General features: G+C 42.0%; 1 protein-coding gene across 3 annotated transcripts in view; it reads right to left on the bottom strand.

Moving 5' to 3' along the window:
- The window catches only part of FRMD4B (FERM domain containing 4B), a 360,291-nt gene that overhangs the window by 148,697 nt on the left and 186,089 nt on the right, over window positions 1-25,505 (bottom strand). Inside the window, exon 1 of one of the 3 annotated variants that reach the window (XM_027523805.1) lies at window positions 11,080-11,176. The exons of the other annotated variants lie outside the window; for them this stretch is intronic. Within the exon in view, the coding sequence (XP_027379606.1) occupies window positions 11,080-11,103 (24 nt within the window). The 5' untranslated portion in view covers window positions 11,104-11,176. Of the gene's footprint in view, window positions 1-11,079; window positions 11,177-25,505 lie in introns of those variants that run through there. 3 annotated transcript variants of the gene reach the window in all.

Genomic DNA, 25,505 nt, shown 5'->3' on the forward strand with positions numbered 1-25,505 from the left:
GGTAGAAATTGGAAATTTTAGCTTCAGTGATCATGCAAGTAGCAGACACCCTGTGGTTTGGAAACTTTTTGCTTTGCCAACTGTCAGTTTTCTCTTTTCCCGTGAAAAACAGCCTGTAGGAAGGAGTGAAAGTACTGCGTCTTTCAAAAAACTTAAAGACAGGCACAGCTCGGGTGGAGGGATTTTAAAAATAAACTGCTGTACTTGTAACTGAAAGATACTCTCAGTACTGTTTATTCAGTAAGGCACATTTGGAAATCTGGACTCGATATAAGCCATCCGCAGAGCAAACAGATTACATACATTGCCATACAAACCTAAGAATAAACAAAAATTAATCAGAAAACCTAAATCAACTTTACACTAATTTTAGAAGACATACTTATTGTCAGAATTTTCACGTTTCAATTTTTTCATTGGCCTTGTTAGAATGTCTCTGATTTATGCTTTTCAAAATCTCTTGGTTCTTTGGGCCCAAGTATAAGTAGAGGATAATAGATCCTTAGGAAGTTTATAATTATTATATTATTATATTAATTATTTATATTATAATTAATATTAAATTAATATTAAATTAAAAATAATTAATAATAATTAATTATTATATTATATTATTATATTAATAATACAAATGGATTCTACTAGATCCAGAATCCGATCTTGGTTGATAGAAATGTCTATTTGAGTAGGGGATTTAGCAAAGCATTATCAAGTAGTGAAAACAGAAAAGTCAATTCATTTTGGACAATATAGAAAAATTCTTAACATCCAGGACTCATTTTACCATCACAGAACAAACCATTCCCCTCAACCTAGATACTTCTAATATTCAGTGATGAAACTTTAATGTAATCTAATGCTGGTTGTGCTTTCAAAGAGGATTCTGTCTTTTTTTGAGGCTAACATTGGATTCAAAGATTAAAACAGAGCAAACCCAAAACTGGAAGGCCACAGGTCAGAGAGATGAGAGAAATTCATAACAGGAGCCCAAGAAGACTTCTGGGTGAGCACCAGGAAACACAATGAGGGGAAAAGAATCCTCTGAGGGAGCCATCCCCTAACAGCTCATGAGCATCTACTGTCCCGTTTTCTAGCTGGTTTTTAAGTGTAACCAATATTAAAAATTAAGCTAGATCAACTTACATCTTTTACTCCCTTTTACTATTCTCTTTGTTCTTGAGGTTATTAACATCTAGTGAATCAGTATGGCAGCAATTCTCTTTAGTGATGCCTAATGCTCATCTTTTCCCAACTCAGTGTTGTTAACCTTGATGACATGAAGTCAGTCAAGGTGAGAATATTATTGGAAATTGGCAAATGCTACCTGGTAGCTTGGGCTTCACTGATGGCTCAGTGGTAAAGAATCTACCTGCCAATACAGGAGAGGCAGGTTTGATATCTGGGTCAGAAAGATTCCCTGGAGGAGGAAATGGCAACCCACTCCAGTATTCTCGTTTGGAAAATCTCATACACAGAGGAACCTGGTGCCCTACAGTCCATAGGGTTGCAAAAGAATCAGATACAACTCAGCGACTAAACAAGAACCCTTGTCCCCAGAAAGCTGGTTGTTAAACATTTACCAACATACCACTGGAGAAGTTCAATGGGAGAAGGGGACCTGAGGGGAGGACATTGCTCAGAGCTCTGGGTCAGGATGCTGAGACCACTGAGAGACTCGTGACAAAGGTGAAAGAACAGAGGTTTTCAGTCCAGACATAACTCTGTTCAAAGCTCAGCTGATTCAACTTTCTTAGGACTTATTTATTACATCTCTAAAATGGGACCAATAATAGCTACTGACATAAAGAAGAGCTTAGTGAAAAGAGGTGGACATAAACAGTGCCAGTTATACTTTATTATTATATCTGACAAATCCCCAGTGGGCTAGCTCATTGCTGAGGTTCTCTCGACCCAGGACTAGGATGCTCATATCAAATGCTCAGTGTCATTTGCTTTTCCTGTTATTTCAGTACTGGAATGTAAGCTTCACTTACTGCTGCTTTCCTAGCCCCTAAGCCAATACCAAGACCACTGTAGGGCAAAGTAAGTATGTGTGGAATGAATGAATTTCCCTTCATTTTCAGCTCCTGATCCACTTCTGGGTTTTCTGCCCGTTTCTACTGTTAAGGTCTCATTGGCAAGTGAGGGACTCCTTTGCCTCTTAACTGCCAGGTCCCAACCAGCTGTGTTGCTGCAACCCTTCTGGAATCAATCAAACCACTGGAACTCTTCTCCTGCTAAAGCAGACCGCCGTGACCTTAAAGCCTTGGTGAAAGACGCTTCCAGGGTTTTCATCACAAGCAGAACCAAGCCTGTGCCATTCTGCTCGGTCGGCAAGTTTCCCCCTGCTTCTATTCCTGCTCTGAAATAATCTCAGTTCCGCTCTGCCCCCAGCAGAACGGGTGAGTCTTGTGAAAGGAAATCTCACCCAACATTTGGGGCTGTAACCAAGGCAAACCAAGTATTTCCCCTGGTGGCCCTGCCTCAGCCCGGTTTCTTAGATGCGCTCTCCTAGAGCGGCATTTCTGAAGGGAGGGGGGTGTGGTCATTTAAAAAAGGATGGGTGTCTCTGCTAAGAGTGGCCTGGATGTTGGGTTATGCAAACTCAGTGGGAAGTCATTACCTTCCAGAATTTCTAGTACTTTTCTAATCACATTTGCTTTAGTCAGAGGGGTTAAGCAGGGTGGAGCTGCCCACTTGGCTAGTGCAGGGTAGTGGCTGGGAGCAGCCCCGAGGAAGACCAGTGGGCGTGATGCCTGACCCTGGCTCTGTCTCGAACTAGCTGGACACTTCCGGCAAGCCACTTACCTTCTCTGAGTAGTTGCATTGTAGCATCCCATGGATGTGTGTGTTAGGTCGCTTCAGTCCTGTCTGACTCTTTGTGATGCTATAGACTGTAGCCTGCCAGGCTCCTCTGTCCATGGGATTTCCCCAGGCAAGAATACTAGAGTGGGTAGCCATGTCCTTCTCCAGGGATCTTTACAAACCAGGGATCAAACTTAAGTCCCTTGTGTCTCCTGCATTGGCAGGCAGCTTCTTTACCACTAGCATCACCTGGGAAGCCATAAGAAGCATCTTATTACTTTTTAAAGTATAGTGTATTATTTAAGAAGTGTGATGCTCAAGACCATAGACTCTGAAGTGAGTAAGACTTGAGTTTAAACCCCAGCTCTCCTCGGTAGCATCTGTGTGGTCTTATACAGGTATTTGACTTCACTTTGAGCCTTGGTTTCCTGGTCTGAAAGAGGAAATAACAATAGCACCCCTTGCCAAGAGCTGTAAAGACTACATAAGATAATATACATAAAATGCTTAGCAGAGCACACACCTTACAAACACACTTTTCACTAATAAAAACCAAGGAATTTCTACAGGGGCTTCCCTGGTGGCTCAGTGGTAAAGAACCCACCAGCCAAATACTATGAGATGAGGCTGGAGGTGGATGACAAAAATCAAAGAAAGACAGAAAGAACGAGAAGAGTGCTTCATTGGTCCTCACCTATAAAATGGACATATACATATGACTAAGTTTATCAGCTTACCGTGAGGATTAAATGAATGAATAAACATAAAGTGCAGTGCTTGGCACATGGTGCTGTTCAGTCTCTAAGTCCTGTCTGATTCTGCGATCCCCTGGACTATAGTCCACCAGGCTCCTATGTCCATGGGATTTCCCAGGCAAGAATACTGGAGTGGGTTGACATTTCCTTCTCCAGGGGGTCTTCCTGACCCAGGGATTGAACCTGCATCTCCTGAGTCTCCTGCATTGACAGATGGATTATTTACCACTGAGTCATCTGGGAATTCCACAGTGACTATCACTTTCTTATAATAAATACTAAAACGATTCTGTTTTAATTATCTCTTCCAAACTGTTACTGGTTAATATCCAGATACAGATCCCCCACTCTTTTTAGATCCCTCTATTTCTACCTTTGTTACCAGTTCAGCTGATGGGCTGGTAACATATCTCCGTTGGCTGGTAAATCTATAACACGTTTACAAGGCTACTTCAGGTCATGGTGAAGGTCCACAGTGAACTCTATTCAGTTCCCTTTCTTTTTCCTATGAAATGTAATGTCGGCCTAGAAAATGAAACTTTGTGTAAAGTATCAGTTTTAGATGGAGAAGGAAATGGCAACCCACTCCAGTACTCTTGTCTGGAAAATCCCATGGACAGAGGAGTGTGGTGGGCTATAGTCCGTGGGGTCACAAAGAGTTGGACACAACTGAGCGACTCAACTTTCACTTTTTAGTTTTAGAATCAGTTCTGTCATGAACTTGGGACAATTTTTGCATCTGTAAAATAGGAAGTGAGATACTCAGGGTTAAGCACGGACTTCAGCATTAGGCAACCCTGGATGCGAGACTTGACTCCAACAATTAGCTGGTGGGACCCTAGACAAATCATTTAACCCCTGTAAATGAGTTTATTTAAATTTGAAAAATATGGACAGTAACACTATCTACCTCATGGAGCTCAGGATAAAACACAAGAACGGGTGGAAAGAACCCCACACAGCACCTGCCATTCTGTGTTAGCCATGATGAATGATGGTGACTATTGAACCTGCCACAGGCGTGGTGTGACTACATGGACCACTAAGAAAAACGTCCTGCAGGCCCCAGAAAAGGCAGAAAACATCTAGGTCTGGAAAACACATCAATGGGACAGGTTGATGACACAGACAAAACATCCTCAAGCAGGATGCTTTGTATACACAAGAAGGTAAACAGATCTGAAACAGTCTAGTCAGATCAGGAGAATTCCCCTCCATGGTTTCATCTCACAGGAGTGGAAGGTTCCCACAAGCGTCTCCTTGACCAAGGGGGTCTAGCTTCAGAGCTGACCTGATTCAATCAGAAGAAAGCTCCCGTCACTCCTGCAGACCACCTAATCCTGCACTGCTCGCTCCCTGTCCACCCTCCCTGGTCTTGTACTCCTTTCCCCCTAAATCTCTGGCTCCAGCCACACTGGTCCTCTTCCTGTTCTCCCTCTGTATGATCTCATTCACACCTCAAAGCATGAGAAGGTTTGGAAAGTGACTGGCTAAACCAATTTGTTCTTAAAAACACAGATTAAACATTCATTGCTCATAGAAGCCATTGTGTAGTGGTTATGAGTAAAGACTCTGAAGTCAGCTCACCCAGGGTTCAAATCCTGGCTTTGATGTTTTGCTAGGGGCACCATGTGGGCAAACGACCTCATCTCTGTGTTCTGTTTCCTGATCTGAGTAATGGAAACAGTACTAGTGCCTTGCTATGAGGTTTGAATAAGCTGATGCACAGGGTGTCTGGAATAGCCGTGGGCTCCATAACTCTTACTATGAGTGTGTGTTGTGTTCTTTCAGCTCTCAATACTTCTCTTTTGTAGCATTTCTCACAATTGTAATTAAAGAATGATGTACTTTGTTGTATAATATCCACCTCCAGGGACCCTATCTGTCTTCTTAATCACTGGACCCTGAGCTTATAGCTGGCACCGTGTAGAAGCAGCTGCTCAATAAATGTCTGTTGGATGAAAAAATGGAGTTGCTTATTCATTTTTTAAAAACTGAGAGCACAACAGAGTCTTCTTGTCTCACATAAAATATTTAAAAGCCACCACTAGTTGATGAGTAGCTTCTTTTAAAAAGAAGGAAGAAAGGATAATGTAAAATTAAGATCTGTGGTATGTTGGAACCCAGTACTTGTTTTAAAAAAGAGGGGCGCTTGCACTTCAGGTGAGCACTTAGGGATGTGCATGGTTACTACGAACAAGTTCCTAGCATTGCAACTCAAATATAGTGCTTACTGTGTAATCTCTGCAGATTTTCAGATGAATCCCTAAAGCCAGGTGACTGCTCTAATGGTGAACAGAACAATTACTTACAAGTCCCACTCGAGTGACCTTACTCTTAACTCAACACAAGGCCAAATACCAAGAGGGTGCCTGCCTCCTCCACACTCCAGTTATTGGTAGAAGTTCGACTCCTCTCAGAGATGTGGTATAAACAGCTGCAGAGCCTCCTCTGCAGGTGGAAGGACTTGCCCTTAGGATCTAAATACCTTGTATGGAGTCCACGACAATTCCCGGATCACACACTTCTAGTGGGCTTGAACAAGGTTAAGTGCTAAAGAGTTCTCCAAAAAAACTCTTTTCTCAGGTATCACACACAGAGGCCAACTTGTTCCTCACCATTTCTCTGAGAGACACATACATTTATCCCATTTCCCCTGCTGGGATACAGGACTTCTTACAAGTCTATTAATGTGGGTAGAGGGGTTTGCAAACAAACCTCCAAAGCATAAGCAAAACCTGTGTGTGAGAATCTTTTCCAGGAAGAGTTTCTATAACTTTTGTCAGATTTATATCTGGGTTCATGTCCTTAAAATGGTTTAGAACTAGGTCTTTTAAAATGATGAACACTTGACCTCAGTCAGGCCCAAGACGCAAGTTTGCACTGGACATATGGTAATTCATTACTTATTTGTGAAGCTATGCCCAGTGATATCCAGACAAATGTCTGCAAGGTCAAGTGATCTCGTGTGTCCAAGAGGACAGAAGGCTGATGGATATCCTGATGAGGACAAGAGGTGGGATAATGAATAACTGATTCACACTTATGCTATCATGAACATTAAGGGCCCTGAAAAAAATTATCCATTCATTAGTTTGTACACTCAGTCTTCTGGTGACGTTTCCATATCTTCATGGCACCCTTGTCTTTATTCGCTGTACTTGAGATGCATGCTGTGTGCTAAGTCACTTCAGTCTGTCCAGCTCTGTGCGACCCTATGGACTGTAGCCCCCCAGACTCCTCTGTCCATGGTATTTCCCAGGCAATAATACTGGAGTGGGTTGCCATGCCCTTCTCCAGGGGATCTTCCCAACTCAGGGATTGAACCTGCGTCCCTGGCGTCTCCTGCATTGGCAGGTGGGTTCTTTACCACTAGTGCCACCTGAGAAGCCCTGTACTTGGGATAGATGTATAATAATATTACCTAATAATAGCAACTGCCAGTTACTATGTATGTCTTGAGTGACAAAGGCCAGCTCTAATCCTCTCAACAACCTAGTAAGATAACTGTAATTATGTCTGTCACGACACCAGAAAGGTTACTCAGTTCATAAGTGGCCATGCAGGATTCATGTGCTAAGACTCCTGCCACTTCCCGTTCCTGTTTCATATGGATACACCCTACCAAAAACAGAACCTTTACCAGTGGACTCCTGAATGCTTTAGTGTGTCACTGTTTGCTGTAATTGACATGTTTCAATTTCTACCTAAAAACAGCTGTTGGTTGAATCTTTTGACCTCAAAATCATAATTAAATTCTACTACTCACAGCCATGTTATATCAACAGCTTTTCTACTCCCCAGGAGTGAGCAGTAAATGAACTAAAAGGCAAACTTGGAAGACTTACCAAGAGTCCCTGAAGAATTCCAATTTGCACTCCCTCCACTGGTTGGGGCTTCATATAGTCACTGCATCTCATTCACCTTTGTAAACCTGAGTCTGGCAGGCTGTTGGTGCAGGACACCCCCAGAAAATAAGTGTTGACTTCTAAGGAATTTGGAATCTAAGGAGCAGTGTCAAATTTCAACACAAGAAATGTATCCATGACCCACAAGGTCCAGATTTCTTCCTAGATAACACCTCCACTTATGATTTCAGTCTGCAGCCTGGGAAATTTCTCCATTTTCAACTTTGCTGTCCTCCCATCACTCCTACTCATGGACTGCCCCTGGCTCAACAGGCTTCTGAGTCATTATAGTCCATGCTCAGCATCTCTTTTTATGAAAAGGAAAATATCAGTGGAAAGGAAGGAAGAAGGGAGAGAAAAAGGAAAAGGAGAGCAAGAGAGGAATGAGGAGAGGGAGATGGTAGCCAGCAGAAAGGGAGAGACAGATGCAACTGGTCTGTAAGGAATCTAGGGGACTTCCCTGGTGATTCAGTGGCTAAGACTCCACACTCCCAATGCAGGGAGCCAGGGTTTGATCCCTGGTTAGGGAAGTAGGTCCCACATGACACAGCTAAGAGTTTAAATGCCGCTAAAGATCCTGCATGCCATAATGAAGACTGAAAATCCCTCGGGTTGCAGCTAAGACCCGACGCAGCCAAATAAATAAATACAAAAAAAAATAATCTGTAGTTATTTCATATGATTAAAGTTAGAGAATTTCGAAGCTGAAAAGGGGTCTTGGCACTACACTAATGCCTTACCCATGAATGTGGGTTCGGAGGGCTGGACTGGATGGGAAAAGTCAGCTCACCAAGACCTCAGAGCTCAGCAGTCAGAGGCAGACCTAGACCTGGAATCCAGTACTCTCTCTCACAGTGCTCTTTAGATAAAGATTTCCTGCTGTGGAAGGTCAGCTTCTGGACTAATCTCATTCCTGACTGCAAAACCTGAATATAAAACATGTCTAACAGAAAGGGTGGATACAGTAAAATCTTGAAACAACAAATATAAACTCTGCTGACTTGTTCACTCTAACTTGCAAGGACAGAAGAAAACCAAAAGAGGAAATAAACCAAGACAGGGCAGAAGTGAATATATACTTTACAGCACCACCTAAAAAGGCTTGTTTTAAGGGAAAAAAGAAAGCATCTAAAATAAACAGAGAATGAGCCCAACATCATCCTTTGCTCTTGCTGCTTTTATTGGAATGATACACTGTTTGACTAGCCTTGTCAGATTACACTAACATGTATTACTGTATATTTTACCTGTACTCAGCTTTATCTTTCCAGTTTAGAAAAAGTTTTTCATTTAAAAATTTTCATAGTTTTCCAACATTAAGCAAGAGGAAGTCTCAACTGGAGCTTCATGGAATCCAGATCAGGGACAAACAATGTGTCTCATTCTTGAATTATGATCTTGCGACACGCATCGACTAAGAGCTAACTAATATATTCAGGCTCGGACAATATTTTCAAAGCAAAGAGAAAGTCTTTTAGTACGTTTTTATCTAGTACTGCAGCTTGTTATGACTAGTGACAAGACGGCTGCTTCTTTTCTTGGGGTCCTTCATGTACCTGTTCATTGGTTTCTGCCAGCAGTTGGAAGCAGCTGGAAGCAGCCCATAATAAGAAGCAGAGTCTCATTTGGGATGCAGCTCTCACCTCTCTATTCCAGGAGAGAAATGAGTGCATGAGAAGAAACTCACGCTGCATGAAATGCAGAGATACTGGAAGTCAGACAAAGCAACCAGCTGGTCCTAGAAACAGCAGTGTGGTGGACACAGAATAAAACCAGGGCTCTGGAGAGAGGGCCTCTGGGACTGTGTCCTGCTCCTAATGCAACAGGAGATCTTAGGAGCATTCCTCCACTACTCTGGATTTCCAACTACTCAGTAAGAGCATGCGGGTACTGGATAAAGTGACTTTCTTCCAGTTCAAATAGTCCACAGCGTAAATACATCTAACAATCCTACTCAACTAGGATTTGTCCACCGCCCAAACTCCCACCCTTCCCATTGTTACTGAGCCCTCTCTCCATGGCGAGGGTGTGGTGGGGGTGGAGTACTCGACCGTAATAACCTCCATTCCAATAGTCATCAGTACACAGTTTTCTGTGTACTCCAAATGAATGACCAAATAAACGGTGCACTGGAACACAGAGAATGTGCCCTGGAGTGGAATTTGGTGTTTCTGGGAATATTTTAGTTTCTCTGCTAAGAGATGTAGTTCCTGATTCCTGAAAGGGCTGCATGACAAGATGGTCTTACTTCTAGGCAGGTTTTATGTCCTGATTCTTAATAGCAGGATCATCTCACATGAGTCTATGTCACCATAATAGAATCCAGGCAATAGGACTGCATTTTGGATATGTTACATTCCTTTCTACTCCTTCAGATCATTAAATAGTTTTAGATAGGACTGATTTAGAGACAGTTGATTGATTTCTAAGGCCACGCTACTGTGCTGGATTATGACAAGGGGATAGGATCCCAGCCGCTATTGTGATACATTTATTTCCTTGACGTTTGTCTCTCTACCCAATCCTACCCACTTCCTCCACAGACTTCCTCTTATAGCCAAGAGCTTTGCAGCCTCCTGGATGAGACAATTTCCTTTGTTTTCTAAAGTCTACCCAGATTTTCCTCCCCTCCTCCCTTTCAACTTCTACCCATGAGGGGAAAAAAAAAAAATGGATGCACAGAATTAGATTTGATGAACTTACCATAGCCACAATCCACAGGAGGAAAGAAAAAAAAAAAAAAGGCTTCCCTTTAATTAGGATGTAGGACTTCCTTTGACAAATCATAAAGGTTTTATGAATTAATTGATAGCCATCCCCGAAAATGGCATTGCTGAGGTCTCTACCTTGAACTGCTGAATTCTGATTGCATGAAATCTTCATAAACTAGACTGAGGGATGGAATTCCATTTTTCTGCTGCTGTTTCAAGGCAAGACAGGGATGTATGATAAAAGGTCCTTTTAGAAAAGCTACTAATGAGTTCTAGTCCCCCACAGGATCTCTCCTGCCAAATGCTCACAGAAATAGAGATGGCTCCCAACACACTGTGCTGAGATGATTAACAACAGCAAATCTCAAAGCATTTCCATGCTGCTTACTGACACCGTTCCTGCCCTTGCTCTGTCCTTTCCACATCCGTATAACAGCTCAACTCTTTACAATTAAAAAAAAGAAAAAAAGAGAATGGTTTTGGGGTGGGGTTGTGGGGAGCAGTGAGGTGGAATTATACACTTCAACAATTACCAAAGTTCTGAAATTGAAAACAAGAAATCAGCCTTTTAGGACCTTTAAGGGGGCAGAGATAACATTCAACACAATGACAGGAAAACCCTCCAAAAGATGAATGTTAAGGATGATTTTCACAGTGCTATCACACTGGAGCAGATCCAGGTCTTTGGGGGAAGGAATAACTCTTTGAAAAGAGTGAAGACAAACATTTCTTGGAGTTTCCTTTTCTGAAAGTCGGGTTCTGAAATATTAGTACTTAAGTTAATTCTCCCCTGTAAAATATTAAAATCTGCCCTCGATTCTCTAAGAAATGCCAGAAAGAGCTCAAGAAGCACCATTACGATGTCTGCAATCAAAAGATTAGAAGAGAAATTATTCTTACCTCTGAACCATGATCTCGGCTCATTTAAAGGGACTGGAGAGAACGGGCAGGACAAAGGACACATGTATTAAGCACTTGTGTGTGTGTTTTCTCCAAATACAAGCTGGTGGAAGTAGGGACCTAAAAACCCCGACGCCTTCCGCTGCCATATAATCGCAAGGAAATGACCTTACCGTTTGTTGCTTTGATTAGAAACAAAAGCCTTTCAACATGAGTCAGGAGAGCAATGGGAGGAAAAAAAAAAACCAACAACCCAAAACTTCTGCTATTTTTTTTTGGCCACCTAAAGCCTTTCTTCCTAACACGTGTAAACACACGATGAAATGTTGTTTATTGGTCATGCATCATCTGCATTGGATAATTATTCGGAGATTGGCTAGGACATTTAGGAATCCAAACTTCAGTTTTGGCTCTTCAGTCCGTACACATTTTGAACAGGCAGGGAATTTAATAAACACAAACAGAAATAACACCGAACTCAGCTGTGCTATTCACAGCCATTCTACACCATTCGCATTTACACTCAAAAGGAAACTCCAAATTCCATGGGTTAACATTAGAATTGGCATCAGTGATGTTAGTCACAAACAGAAAATCTTGGGAGAAAGACCTTGGTCTTGAAAAAGGATTTATTTCATCATTTGCACTTCAAAATCATTACTAATGAACTCAATGGACAGGGAATAATCAAAATCCATTATACTTCAAAGTCAAGTAGAGAGAAAAATATATAAAATTCAGTTTAAAAAAACCCCACTTTTTAATTATAGAATGGCTAGGTAAGAGGCTGTGATGTGGTACCCTGTTTTTCCCATCTGAAAAAAGAATCTTCTGGACTTTTGTGCTAGTGTGTGGTGTAACTAAGAAAACATGTATTCTAGAGCCAGACGAGCCTGGCATTTTGTAGCCATATGTTCTTGGGTAAGTTATTTGACCTCTCTGAGAATCTGTTTCCTTCTTAGTAAAATGGGGATAAAAAGCCCTATCTCGTTAAGGGTGTTGGAGGAATTAAATGAGATTGGACATACAAAACACAAGGAATCTGACTGGCAGATAGACATACACCATGTATTTAAATAAAAGGAGAGGTGCCCTCTCTCCTATCAAAATCCCTGTCCCTCAGAAATGTCCCTCAGAAACTCAAAGACTATAATTCCTTTGAATTACAGTGTACTGTTGCGGGGAGACACAATACCTTGAAACAACCTAATTCAATATCAAGTTTGGATGCTTATAAAGATCATTTGGTGAAATCGGTAGCAAAGGAGTTACTGCCAATTCAATAATAATTATAGGCATGTGACCTTAGAATCGGAAGGGCTGAATGCTAGAGTAACCAGGTTACTTAACGCTACTTGGCCATGCAGTAGGTGGTTATGCTGGAAGACCATGCATATACAACTCTGCTGCTGCTGCTAAGTCGCTTCAGTTGTATCTGACTCTGTGCGACCCCATAAAGGAGGAAAAAATACTCACACAATAATACTCCCAGTGAAGTAACATACACAGAGACTGAAAAAGTGCTGTACTATTTATAATAGCTAAGACATGGAAGCACTAAAGTGCTTCTTGATGAAAGTGAAAGAGGAGAATGAAAAAGTCAGCTTAAAACTCAACATTCAGAAAACTAAGATCATGGCATCTGGTCCCGTCACTTCATGGCAAATAGATGGGGAAACAGTTGAAACAGTGACAGACTTTATTTTTTGGGGCTCCAAAATCACTGCAGATGGTGACTGAAGCCATGAAATTAAAAGAAGCTTGCTCCTTGGAAGAAAAGTTATGACCAACCTAGACATGTTATTAAAAAGCAGAGACATTACTTTGCCAACAAAGGTCTGTCTAGTCAAAGCTATGGTTTTTCCAGTAGTCAAGTATGGATGTGAGCATTGGACTATAAAGAAAGCTGAGAACCGAAGAATTGATGATTTTGAACTGTGATGTTGGAGAAGACTCTTGAGAGTCCCCTGGACTGCAAGGAGATCCAGCCAGTCCATCCTAAAGGAAATCAGTCCTGAATATTCATTGGAAGGACTGATGCTGAAGCTGAAACTCCAATACTTTGGCCATCTGTTGCGAAGAACTGACTCATTGGAAAAGACCCTGATGCTGGGAGAGACTGAAGGCAGGAGGAGAAGGGGACGACAGAGGATGAGATGGCTGGATGGCATCACCAACTCAATGGACATGAGTGAGTAAACTCTGGGAGTTGGTGATGGAGAGGAAGGCCTGGCATGCTGCGGTCCATGGGGTAGCAAAGAGTCAGACACGACTGAGTGACTGAACTGAACTGAACTCAACAGAATTGAAGACATGGAAACAACCTAAATGTTCATCGACGGATGAATGGATAAAGATGTTATACTTATATGAAATGGACTATTACTCAGCTATACAAAAGAATGAATAATGCCATCTGCAGCTCCATGGGTGGATCTAGAGATGATCACACTGACCAAAATAAGTCAGAGAGAGATAGAGATAAGCATCATATGATATCACTTACATGTCTAACTTAAAATACGACACATATGAGCTTATCTATGAAACAGAAACAGTCTTGTGGTTGCCAAGGAGGGAGAATTGGAAAAGATGGGTTAGGAGTTTGGGATTATCAGAAGCAAACTATTATATACAGAATGGATAAATAACCCAAGGTCCTATTGTATAATGCAGAGAATTATATTCAATATCCTGTAATAAATCATAATGGAAAAGAATATGAAAAATATATGTGTAACTTAATACCTTTGCTGTACACCAGAAACTAACACAATACTGTAAATCAACTATACTTCAATTATTAAAAAAAAAGAAAGAAAAAGTTCTGTAGCTCAAATGACTTGGGCAGAAGCAAAGATGCCGTGCTTGAGTAAGCTAGAAGGATGATTCAGTCAGGGGCTTACATTTCGGGGCCAACACAGCACACAGATGCATGTAGAGAGACTGAAAAAAATTACTTCATAAAGAGGGAAAGTGCAAGATAGCAATCACCCAAATTCTTAATCCACAGGGCAAATAATCTTAAGTACTGGAAGAAGATACTGGACTATTTCATCTACATTCCTAAATTTTTATATCTCCAAGTAGGGTAAGACACTTCCCAAGTGGCTCAGTAGTAAAGAATTTGCTTGCCAGTGCAGGAGACATGAGTTTGATCCCTGGGTTGGGAAGATCCCCTGGAGAAGGAAATGGCAACCCACTCCAGTATTCTTGCCTGGAGAATCCCATGGACAGAGGAGCCTGATGGGCTACAGTCCATGGGGTCACAAAGAGTCAGACATGACTGAGCACTCGCACATACACACCAAGCTGGGTAAAACACTTGTCTTGAATCTTCTTAGTTGGAACATGGGGAGTGACTTTATATTTGGGGGAACCTTCTATTTGGGGACATATAGCAGCAAAAGCTCAATAAATGGTGACTTTTCTCCCTGAGTTGGAAAGTCTACGGAGAGATCTAGTGTGACATTTCCAAAGATAAGGAAAGAATTTTTCACTGTTGAAGGACAATCAGAATTTTGATAAATAGTTTCATAATCAAGACAATAGAATGAGCTAAATCCAGGAGGCTAAAGCCGACCTGAAGGACCAGGTAAAGTGACAGACCAAATACAGGGTTGGGGCAAGGTCAGGTTATGGCCGTGGGAGCACACATGAAGACTAAAACCAGGATACGATCACAGCTTAAGTGTGTTGTTTTCAACCATCTTAACTCTGTTTCGCCTTTTCTAATTATGATCCCTGCTTTTCCATGAGGGCACCATCCAAATGATTAGAGTGAAACCTCATGTCCCTATATCAAAGGATAATAAACATGTGATTCAGGAATTGTTGTTTAGTTGCTAAGTCATGCCCAACTCTTTTTTGCGACCCCATGGACTATAGTCTGCCAGGTTCCTCTGTCCATAGGATTTCTCAGGCAAGAATACAGGAGTGGGTTGCTATTTCCTTCTCCAAGGGATCTTCCTGATCCAGTGATCGAACCCACATCTTTTACAGTGGCAGATGGATTCTTTACCACTGAGTCACCAGGGAAGCCCAGATTCAGGAATAGCAATAAAAATACCAGTCTCCTATATTCCCAGTTAAAGGGAACAGGGAAGAAGCGTGTCTGTCTTTGTTCTGGAGTTAAAAAGCTGCCAGGATGAGACCTGGAGTACCAGAGTACTTCAGGCCAGAGAGAAGAGCTGGAGATAAACAGAATCCAAAGACTGTCTGAATCACTATAATTTCTACTTCTACTTAAGCGAGTTAAAATTTTTTTTAATTGGTTTGCAAACAAAAAGGTTCTATCTAATACAGTAGTTCACAAGAGACAGGACAACTGGAACCAAATACCCTTCATCAACTGACCAATACTGTTTATAAGATGAGTGATTATCAACACGGAACTGGGGAGCTGGGTGGGGCCCCAGGTGCAAAGACACTGGGAGGCTGAGGTACCAGGGATTCCGTCTTGGGGAAAGGATAGCTGTTGCAGCACTGGTATCAGATAGGAGCTCTGTGGTCTGTGCTTTAGACAGGACCCTGTCCTCTAGAATTTGCATAGAAAGGTGCACACCGGAAGAGTGGCAACTCTCTACACCCAACCTGAAACCGCTGCTCTTCCACTTGGCTCCTCTCTGACAGTCAGCCCCGGGCCAGGGCTTAATGTGGGATGCAAATGCAGGCTCAGGGAGCTCTGCTGAGTCCCACTGAAAATGAAATTAAAAAAAAAAAAAACCACACAGAAATTAACACAACATTGTAAATCAACTACAACTACTACATTGTAAATCAACTATTGCAGTGAAATAAATTTTAGAAAAGAAAATGAAATTATACCCCCAGAGTAAGTCCAAATGAAATATAGGCATAAGTGGAATTATGCCTATAAAATGCAAACTGTGACATAATTGGATGATCACTAACTGGTGAGCTTGGACAAGAGTATTGGTGACTCTGTGGGGCTTTCACTATCTCTAGAAGTGGGACAAGGGAAATAGGTCCATCATTTTAGGGGAAAAAATGTCAAAGTGTAGACCCGATTTTTAAAGAAATACAGTCTTAGGAATCCTTACCAGAAGCTTTGCACTTTCACAAAACCATCACTTTCATCACAGAACACATCATACATCAAACGAATGCCAGACACACCATAAAATCCCACCACAGGCAAAGCGCTGCAGTTTTCTAAAACTCTGACGGCCAAGCACAGCTCTGAACCACTCATCATAAACTAAAAGGACAAACTTAATTTCAGACCGGCTCATCTCCTCCCGAATATGGTGAGGTTTGCATTAAAGAAAAGAATATTTCCTTCATAACTCCTCAACCTTCTCTAATTCTGCCTTGAGAACTGATCCAGTTCCTATCAAATATTCATGGACCACTATGTACGTGCAGAAGCCCTGCCAGGGAAATCCAAGATGAAAACACTACGGTCCTGACCCTCGGGGGATTTACAGCCCAGACTCAGTGTTTCTCAACGGGAGCCGCATGACCATCTCATTTCTCACCTCACAGGCAACCCTGCAGTTGAGGGTTCATGCATCCCCTTCACACACAGGCTAGGTCTTGTTTTCCATCATTTATCAATCCGGACACCAGTGTTCCTTAGGTTCCTGATAGTTTTCCTTAGATCTGCATTCATTCCAATAACTGTTTGGGGGGAGAGGGTTTGCTTATATAATGGTTGTAATACCTGCAAAAAAGGGCACTACACTTGGCTTAATGCTCTGTGGTCTTGTAATTTTTAATACATTTTGAACACTGGGGCTCACATTTTTCCATATGCACTGGCTCCTACCAATTATGTAGTTAGTTTTGCTGGGTATTGGGCTAGGTGGTGAGGACACAGTGATGATGGGGGAGATGTCCAGAGTGGGGCAAGAAATTTAAAAAATAATAAATATGGTTAATTTCAGGTGAGGGTTAAGACCTATGAAGAAACTAAAGCAGGAGGATGCAACGAAGAGTCATGGAGGGATTGAAGATGAAGAAGGAGCCCTCCAGGGGACGGGCTTCTCTGGTGGCTCAGTGGCAAAGAATCTGCTTGCCAATGCAGGAGACACTGTGTTCGATCCCTGATCCGGGAAGATTCCACAATCCTAAGAGCAACTAAGCCCATGTGCCACAACTACCGAAGCTGGCAGGCTCTAGAGCCCGAGCTCTGCAACAAGAGAGGCCACCCCAATGAGAAGCCCAGGCACTGCAACTAGTAAGTAGCCCCCGCTTGCCACAACTGGAGAATAGCCTGCAGGGCAACAAAGACCACCCCTTCTTCCACCCTCCACAAAAAAACACCTGAGGCATATAAGAAAAAACTTAAGCAGAAACTTTCTTGAACAAGTGTCTTTTCAAGTCAAATGAACAGTTCTTTCATCTGAAAGAGATAGCACTAAAGTCATGTCCGACTCTTGAGATCCCACAAACTGCAGCCTGCCAGGCTCGTCTGTCCATGGGATTCTCCAGGCAAGAACACTGGAGTGGGTTGCCATTTCCTTCTCCAGGGGATATTCCCGACCCAGGAATTGCACCCAGATCTCCCGCATTGCAGGCAGATGCTTTACCGACTGAGCTACACAGGAAGCCTGAGAACAGCCCAGTTAAGCTGCCTTGATCTTTAAGTTACTGTGTGTTACTGCATATGAAATTTATTTTCAGTGCAGTATGTTAGGGTCTGGCTGAATGGGGTTGGGCTACAAGGGAAGGAAGGTAGACATCTCTTCATATCCTCTTGTATTAGCTCTTCCCATTCCGCACCCCAGTAAACAAAACATTTATAAGAAAAAAAAAAAAAAATGAGTCAGCCAAGGGAGTTCCCTGGTGGTCTAGTGGTTAGGATCTGCTGCTATTCACTTCTGTGGCCTGGGTTCAATCCCCAGTTGTAGCAAAAAAAGAAAAAGAAAAAAAAAAAGAGCCAGCCATGTGCATATTTGGGGGCTGAGTTCAGGACCACTTCTGCCTTCTGTGGGGCATATGGAAATTGCTCAACTCATACTGTGAATGAATAGGACTTCTGTTCAAAAAGGAAGAGCAGCAAATGCAGAAAACAAATTCATAATTTACTAGAACTGGGACAGCACTGCTGACTGATAAGGAACATTTGAAGTTTATTTAAGGTCTCCCTCAGGATCACGTGTTCCAGCAGTTGGAGGGGGCACACCATATCCAGGAAAAACAACCCTGATGGAAAAGTCCATTACTCACATTCCCCTCCAGGCAGCAAAAGAGGGAAGTTTCTTGTTCTAGGCGGCTTCTCTTGCTTTCTTAACCAAAAATAGAAAAACAGAGGTGAAAAAAGTAAGGGAGAAAGGCAAGCCTTATGGAGGATTCCTTTTCTATCTGTTTCACAAGATGAGAGCCCCATGACTTGTGACTTGGTTTTACCACAAGGCACTTGCCGTTTTTCAGGTGATGGACACTGTAAAATCTAATCTCACTCCCGTATTTGGAAAAACAAACAGAAAAAGGCCGTCAAAAATGCTCCAGCATTCATTGAAAAGTGCATATATTCATTGGTTTATTTTCTGAGTTTAAATGTTCCATGCAGTAAACTCATAGTCAACAGCCCATATTTATTCAGTGCCAACTGGTGCCAAGTATTGTGCCCCGTGCTTTACATAGATTCTTCTTTTATCCTGACAGCGACCCTAGGAAGTGGGTACTTGTTCATCTCCATTTTACAGCTGAGACAGAGGCTCAGAAGATCTGGTAAGAGAAGTCCTCACAACTGGGTGTAGGAGAACAGGATTCAAACCCAGAGCTCTCCGTCTTAAACACAGCCTTCTCATTCGGCTCTTGCAGACAGGGAGAAACACGTCCAGGGGTTAACATTCAGGCATGCTGGCATGCTATTAGATTTCCTTCCTGTATTTCTGCAGATTCTGGGTTTTTGTTTTGTTTTCCCCTTTTCTCCCACTTTGTGTTCCTTTGAAATCGAAACAGAACTTTTTATGGTGGAAAATTTCAAGTCCTTACAAAAAGTGACAGATGGGTATAATGAACCTCCATGTATCCATCAACCAGTTTTAACAGTTTTAACACATGGCTAATCTTGTTTCATTAATATTCTCATCCATTTTCTGTCCTTTTTATGTATTACTCTGGAGCAAATCTAAGATGGTCAAAAAAATTTTATCTGTAAATATTCCAATATAAAAGCTAAGGACATTTTTAAAAAATATAAAACTTTAATTACCCCCAAATGCCCAATATTAACTAATAATCATCAAATATCCAGTTAGTGTTCAAATTTCCACTTAATTTTTGAAGGCATTTTTTTTCCAAGTTTGTTTGAATCAAGATCCAAAACTGTTTACAAATGCATTTTGTTGTTATTTCTCTTAGGTCTCTGTTAATCTAGAAGTTTCTCTCCCATTCATCTTTCCCTCTTTTTTGCCTCTTCTCTGTCTCGCTCTCATTATAATTTATTTGTTGAAGAAACTGGGCTGTTTATTCTGCCAGTTCTCCCACCATCTGAGTTCTGTTGATTACATCTCTCTGGTGTCATTTTTGTTCACTGTATTTTGTTCACTGTATTTCCTGTACGTTGGTTGAGCCTGAAAGCTTGGTCAGATACCAATCAGGTCTCTTTTTGTCAGGATGGTTTCACTGGTCACCAATCTGTGTTTTCTCATTTGGGCTACCTCTCCTTGTGATGTTAGCTCAATAGTTAGATCATTTAATTGACTAAGGGTTTCAATATGATGACTTTCCAATTCTATCACCCTTTACTTTGAGCTAGACTATTTCTCAAGTGAGAAATTTCCTCTCATCCATGAATGGGTTACTAAGTGGTACAATTCATAAAGCAGAGATTGCGAATGCTCAATTCTTCACCTTTATTTACCAGTTTTCAAAATAGTAAGTTGGCACTTCTAATGGTAGCCAAATTGGTTTTTTATTTAAGTATTCATAAACATATGTATTTAGATATATTATATGTGCCATAATAAAATTTAAGTTGTTGTCTTTGTCGATGTTCAAACTGTCCCGTATTGGCCACTGGGAGACAATCCCTCAAGTCAACTACTGTATCCTTCAGACATGACTCATAGTTTTTGATATTTTTCTTGCTACCCAGGATGAAAAGATGCTCATCTTGTACATTTACTTTCCAAGACCTGTGCAGCATCTGCTATTGTTTTTTGTTTCATTTTAAAACAGAGCTATAAATAGCAAAATATACATCCTCTAGGTATTACAACTTGATCAAGTTTGACAAATGTATACACCTATATTGTCCACACCCTTACCGAGATAAAGAACTTTGCAGAATATTCTCCCAATTGCCTCTGCCCAATCTTTCCCCATCTCTCAGAAGCAACCACTGTTCAGATTTCTATTACCATAGATTAGAATAGATTTCTATTACCATAGATCAGCTATTCCTGTTCTAGGACATCATATGAATTGAATTAGAACGTATGTATTCTTTGATGAGTGTTCCTTCACTGAGCAAAATGTTTTCGAAATTCATTAATGGTGTTGGATATATTTGCAGTTAATTCATTTTTTATTGCTGAGTAGGTATTCTATTGTATACATATACAACAGTTTATTTACTCTTCTGTTAATGGAAACCTGAGCTATTTCTAGTTTGGAGGTATTATAAAGAAATAGGCTATGAACATTCATTTACAAGTCTTGTGTGTATGTGTGTCTGTGTGTTTGTATATGAGTATGTATATAAATTTTTATTTCTCTTGATTAAATACTTAGAAGTGGCGCTAACAGATCATGGGATGGATGCATGTTTAATTTTTTAAGAAACTGTCCATTTCCCAAAGTGTTAAGCGTCAGTCTCTCAGTCGTGTCTGACTATCTGTGAACCCATGGACTATAGCCCACCAGGCTCCTCTGTCCATGGGGATTCTCGAGGCAAGAATACTGGAGTGGGTTGCCATGCTCTCCTCCAGGGGATCTTCCAAACCCAGTGATCGAACCCAGGTGTCCTGCATTGCAGGCGGATTCTTTACTGTCTGAGCCACCGGGGAAGCCCGATTTCCCAAAAGGGCCACACCATTTTACACTCCCATCAGTAATGTATGAGAGGTCTTTGCCAACACTTAGTATAACAGACCTTATTTTAGCCATTTTAGTGACTGTGTAGTCATAGAAGCACCTGTGTTTAAGTGACTTTTTTTTTTTTTTAACATGTGCATAGGTTTGGATGCGGAGAAGGCAAGGGCACCCCACTCCGGTACTCTTGTCTGGAAAATCCCATGGACGGAGGAGCCTGGTAGGCTGCAGTCCATGGGGTCGCTAAGAGTCGGACACGACTGAGTGACTTTACTTTCACTTTTCACATTCACGCATTGGAGAAGGAAATGGCAACCCACTCCAGTGTTCTTGCCTGGAGAATCCCAAGGACGGAGGAGCCTGGTAGGCTGCCGTCTATGGGGTCGCGCAGAGTCGGACACGACTGAAGCGGCTTAGCAGCAGCAGCAGCAGCAGATTTGGATGATCGTTTATGCTGTGTGTGTGTGCTCGAGCACTCAGTTGTGTCCAACTCTTCGTAACCCTATGGACTGTAGCCCACGAGGCTCCTCGGTCCATGGGATATCTCAGGCAAGAGTACTCAAGTGGGTTGCCATTCCCTTCTCCAGGGAATCTTCCTGACCCAGGGATGGAAGGCAGATTCTTAACCACTAGTGCCACCTGATGATAACTGCTAACTAATACTAGCAAACCCTTACATGGTACATATACACCAAATGCTGTTCCTATATTTTGTAAAGATATACACAATAACGTCTTTGAGGTAGGAACTAGTATTATCTTTATTTTACAGATGATGAGAAAAATGAAGCCCAGAGAGGTTAAGTAACTTACATGAAGTCATAGAGCAGGAAGTAGCAGGTGCAGGATCTAAACCTAGACAGTTTGGCTCCAGGGCCAGGTTTCTGACCTATATGCAGTTCTGCCTCCTGCAATTGTTAAAACTGCAAAAATCTTTCCTTTCTCTAAAGTTTTGCTGAGATGTTGGCAAATATTTCTGGTCAAGACCACTATCATATTAATGAAAAAAGTTTTGTGATTTTTAATGTAAAGCACTTAAAAAAAGCTTCCTTCTATTTTTATCTAACTTACTTTGAATTTAAACATTTTCCTTTTACCAGTACAACTTCAGCTATTCCATTCTTTCCTCAGAAGTTTCTTTTCTTGAGCACCTTTTTGGTTGGACAACCTTCTACAAGTTGTGACCCTCAAGTCCTGAGCAGATCTTATATCAGAATCCTTTTTGTAGTAAGTATCAAACAAAGTGAAGAGGAACTAAAGAGCCTCTAGATGACAGTGAAAGAAGAGAGTTAAAAAGCTGGCTTACAGCTCAACATTAAAAAACTAAGATCATGGCATCTGGTCTCATCATTTCATAGCAAATAGATGGGAAAAAAGTGGAAACAATGACAGACTTTATATTCTTGGGCTCCAAAATCACTGCAGATGGTGGCTACAGCCATGAAATTAAAAGACACTTGCTCTTTGGAAGAAAAGCTATGACAAACTCAGACAGCATATTAAAAAGCAGAGACATTACTTTGCCGACAAAGGTCCATCTAGACAAAATTATTTTCTTCCAGTAGTCATGTACAGATGTGAGTTGGACCATAAAGAAGGCTGCACACTGAATACTTGATCCTTTCAAACTGTGGAGCTGGAGAAGACTCCTGACATTCCCTTGGACAGCAAGGAGACCAAACTAGTCAGTCCTAAAGGAAACCAACCCTGAATATTCATTGGAAGGACTGATGATGAAAGCTCCAATACTTTGGCCACCTGACTGGAAGAGTCAACTCATTGGAAGAGACCCTGATGCTGGGAAAGATTGAGGGCAGGAGGAGGACTGGGCGACAGAGGATGAGATGGTTGGATGGCATTACCGACTCAATGAACGTAAGTTTGAGCAAACTCCGGGAGATAGTGAAGGACAGGGGAGCCTGGCATGCTGCAGTCTACGGGGTTGAAAAGAGTCGGAAATGACTTAGCAACTGAAGAACAACAACAAACAAAATCTAAGTAAAAACAACTTCAATGTTATGAATCGATTATCTTACTATCTAAAGGGAGGGTAGCTCCAAGGTTGGTGAGGTCCACAGAATAGCACTGCCATCAAAGTCCCAAATTCCTTCCATTTTTTCCACTCAGCATGTTCTCCTGAAACTAACATTTTCTCATGGTTGCATATAGTGGTCACTCTTCCAAGTACCACATCCTTACTCCAAAAGAAGGACTATCTCTTTCTCTATGTCTCTTTTTAGGAGTAAAAAGAGCTTTTCAAGAAATGCATCAATGCCTTGCATGCCATTGGCCACACCTAGGTCATATGCTTACCCTAAACCAATCATGAGCAAAAGGAATAAGGTCATCATGATTAGCTTTGACCACAGCTTCACAACCTGTTTGTGGATGTAACAGGGGGAAGGGTATCCTGAGCTACTGGTCTGCTCAGCCCTCAAGGCAGCCTAAGATCCTGCAGATTGTCACCTCAAGCTCTGAGCAGCGTCATATACATTTACCCTGGTACCACACAAACATTAGCACCATGTATGTACTCTATGGGGCTTCCCTGGTGGCTCTGTGGTAAAGAATCTGCCTGCCAAGCAGGAGACGCAGGTTCCATCCCTGGGTTCAATCCCTGGGTTGGGAAGATCCCCTGAAGAAGGAAACTGCAACCCCTTCCAGGATTCTTGCCTGGGAAATGCCATGGACAGAGGAGCCTGGTGGGCTATAGTCCATTGGGTTGCAAAGAGTTGGACACGACTGAGTGACTGAGCACACACAACTTGGTGACTAAACAACAGCAGCAACAACAGTGTACTCTACGACATGGAAAACAGCAGTAAGGACTGGCTTCAGGATCAGTCAGGATATTCTCAAGACACATGGGAGGTGATATTGATCTCTGAGCCAGTTAAGACCTCTCAGGATAGAAGAAGGAAAAAAGACATGGCCCTTGTAAGCAGGCTTAGAAGATGAACAGGAAACAAGAGAACCCATAAGGGAGCAAACACCTGGAGTTGTATTCCATGTCATACAACTACCTTGTCTGTGTCCTGCCCCCACTGCTCTTTTCATGGTTCTCTCCTCTAGCTCAGAACTCAGAGCGCAGGAGCACAGGGGTATCACAGGCCAAGTTGAGGTCTTGGGCTTGCCCCCCTGGGTGAACAGGGAGCAGACAGGATAATCTGGCCCCCTTGGTGGCCATGGTAGGAAGCTTGCATGCAGAACTGCCTTTTAGCCATTTGCCTGGTGGCACCTCCAGAAGGGAGTTGGCGTGTTTAACAGAACGCCGACAGCGAGTGCTGCCCAGCTAACACATGACAAACGCCCTCTTTGAGGGGCTTCCTCTAGTCATTTCAATTTACCTCTCAGTTAGGCTGGCCCTTAAGAAAGCCTGTACACAAATGAATCTTCATGTCACCCCATCCTCACCTTCAGGGTGCAATCTCAAATCACCATGACATTAAGAGCACAAATCGTCTCCCAAGTAATCAGTTCTGGTGCCTCCCCAAAAAGAGACAAATGACAGTTTCATGGTCGCTTGTTGCTATGAAATCTCACTGCAACAATTCAACTCTGGCTAAATTATATTTAAGTTAATAAATATGGATTTAGAGAGCCAAATAAGCTTACAGGCCTCAGACATTCAAAAGAAAAAAGGCGAAAAAGGGAAAATAAATGGTGCACGGTTCTGTTCTCCCGCCCTAAGCTTTATCCCTTGTTAAAAAAAAAAAAAAAATTAAAGCCTTGGTGATCTCTTTCAAGCTAATCTAAATGAAGTTGAGAATGTTTACAGATAAGAATAAAACAAGATTTCTGAACTCCACTAAATACTACGTGGGGAAACCATGGTATGAAACCAGAGTATGATGGATGTGAAAAGAAATAACTATTCTCAGCTATTTGTAAATCCTAAGACTTTATATAGTACATGGCAGAGAGACTACATGAAAATCTGTCTTTGTGATACTTGGATTTCAACCAGCAATGCTCTACACAAACTTATTTTAACTATACAAGGAAATTCTGTATCACTATGAGAGGACAAACACTTCCTAAGAGACTACAATTTGCTCTAAAGCATGCAAACTAATTTATACTGTGATGAAATGCAGAGTATGCTTCCCCTGACCCTCTCTTGCTTCATGTTAAGTCGCTTCTGCCATGTCCAACTCTTTGCAACCCCGCGGACTGTAGCCTGCCAGGCTCCTCTGTTCATGGGATTCTTCAGGCAAGAATACTGGAGTGGGCTGCCAGAATACTGCAGTGCGCTGCCATGCCCTCCTCCAGGGGATCTTTGCAACCCAGGGATGGAACCCATGTCTCTTATGTCTCCTGCACTGGCAGACAGGTTAGGTTCTTTACCACTAGCGCCACCTGGGAAGCATTCCTGACACTCTCGGACACGTACAATTCCAGTGTTCCAAGAATCAGGA

The sequence above is a fragment of the Bos indicus x Bos taurus genome, chromosome 22 (assembly GCF_003369695.1).
Source record: "Bos indicus x Bos taurus breed Angus x Brahman F1 hybrid chromosome 22, Bos_hybrid_MaternalHap_v2.0, whole genome shotgun sequence".
Lineage (NCBI taxonomy): Eukaryota > Metazoa > Chordata > Mammalia > Artiodactyla > Bovidae > Bos > Bos indicus x Bos taurus.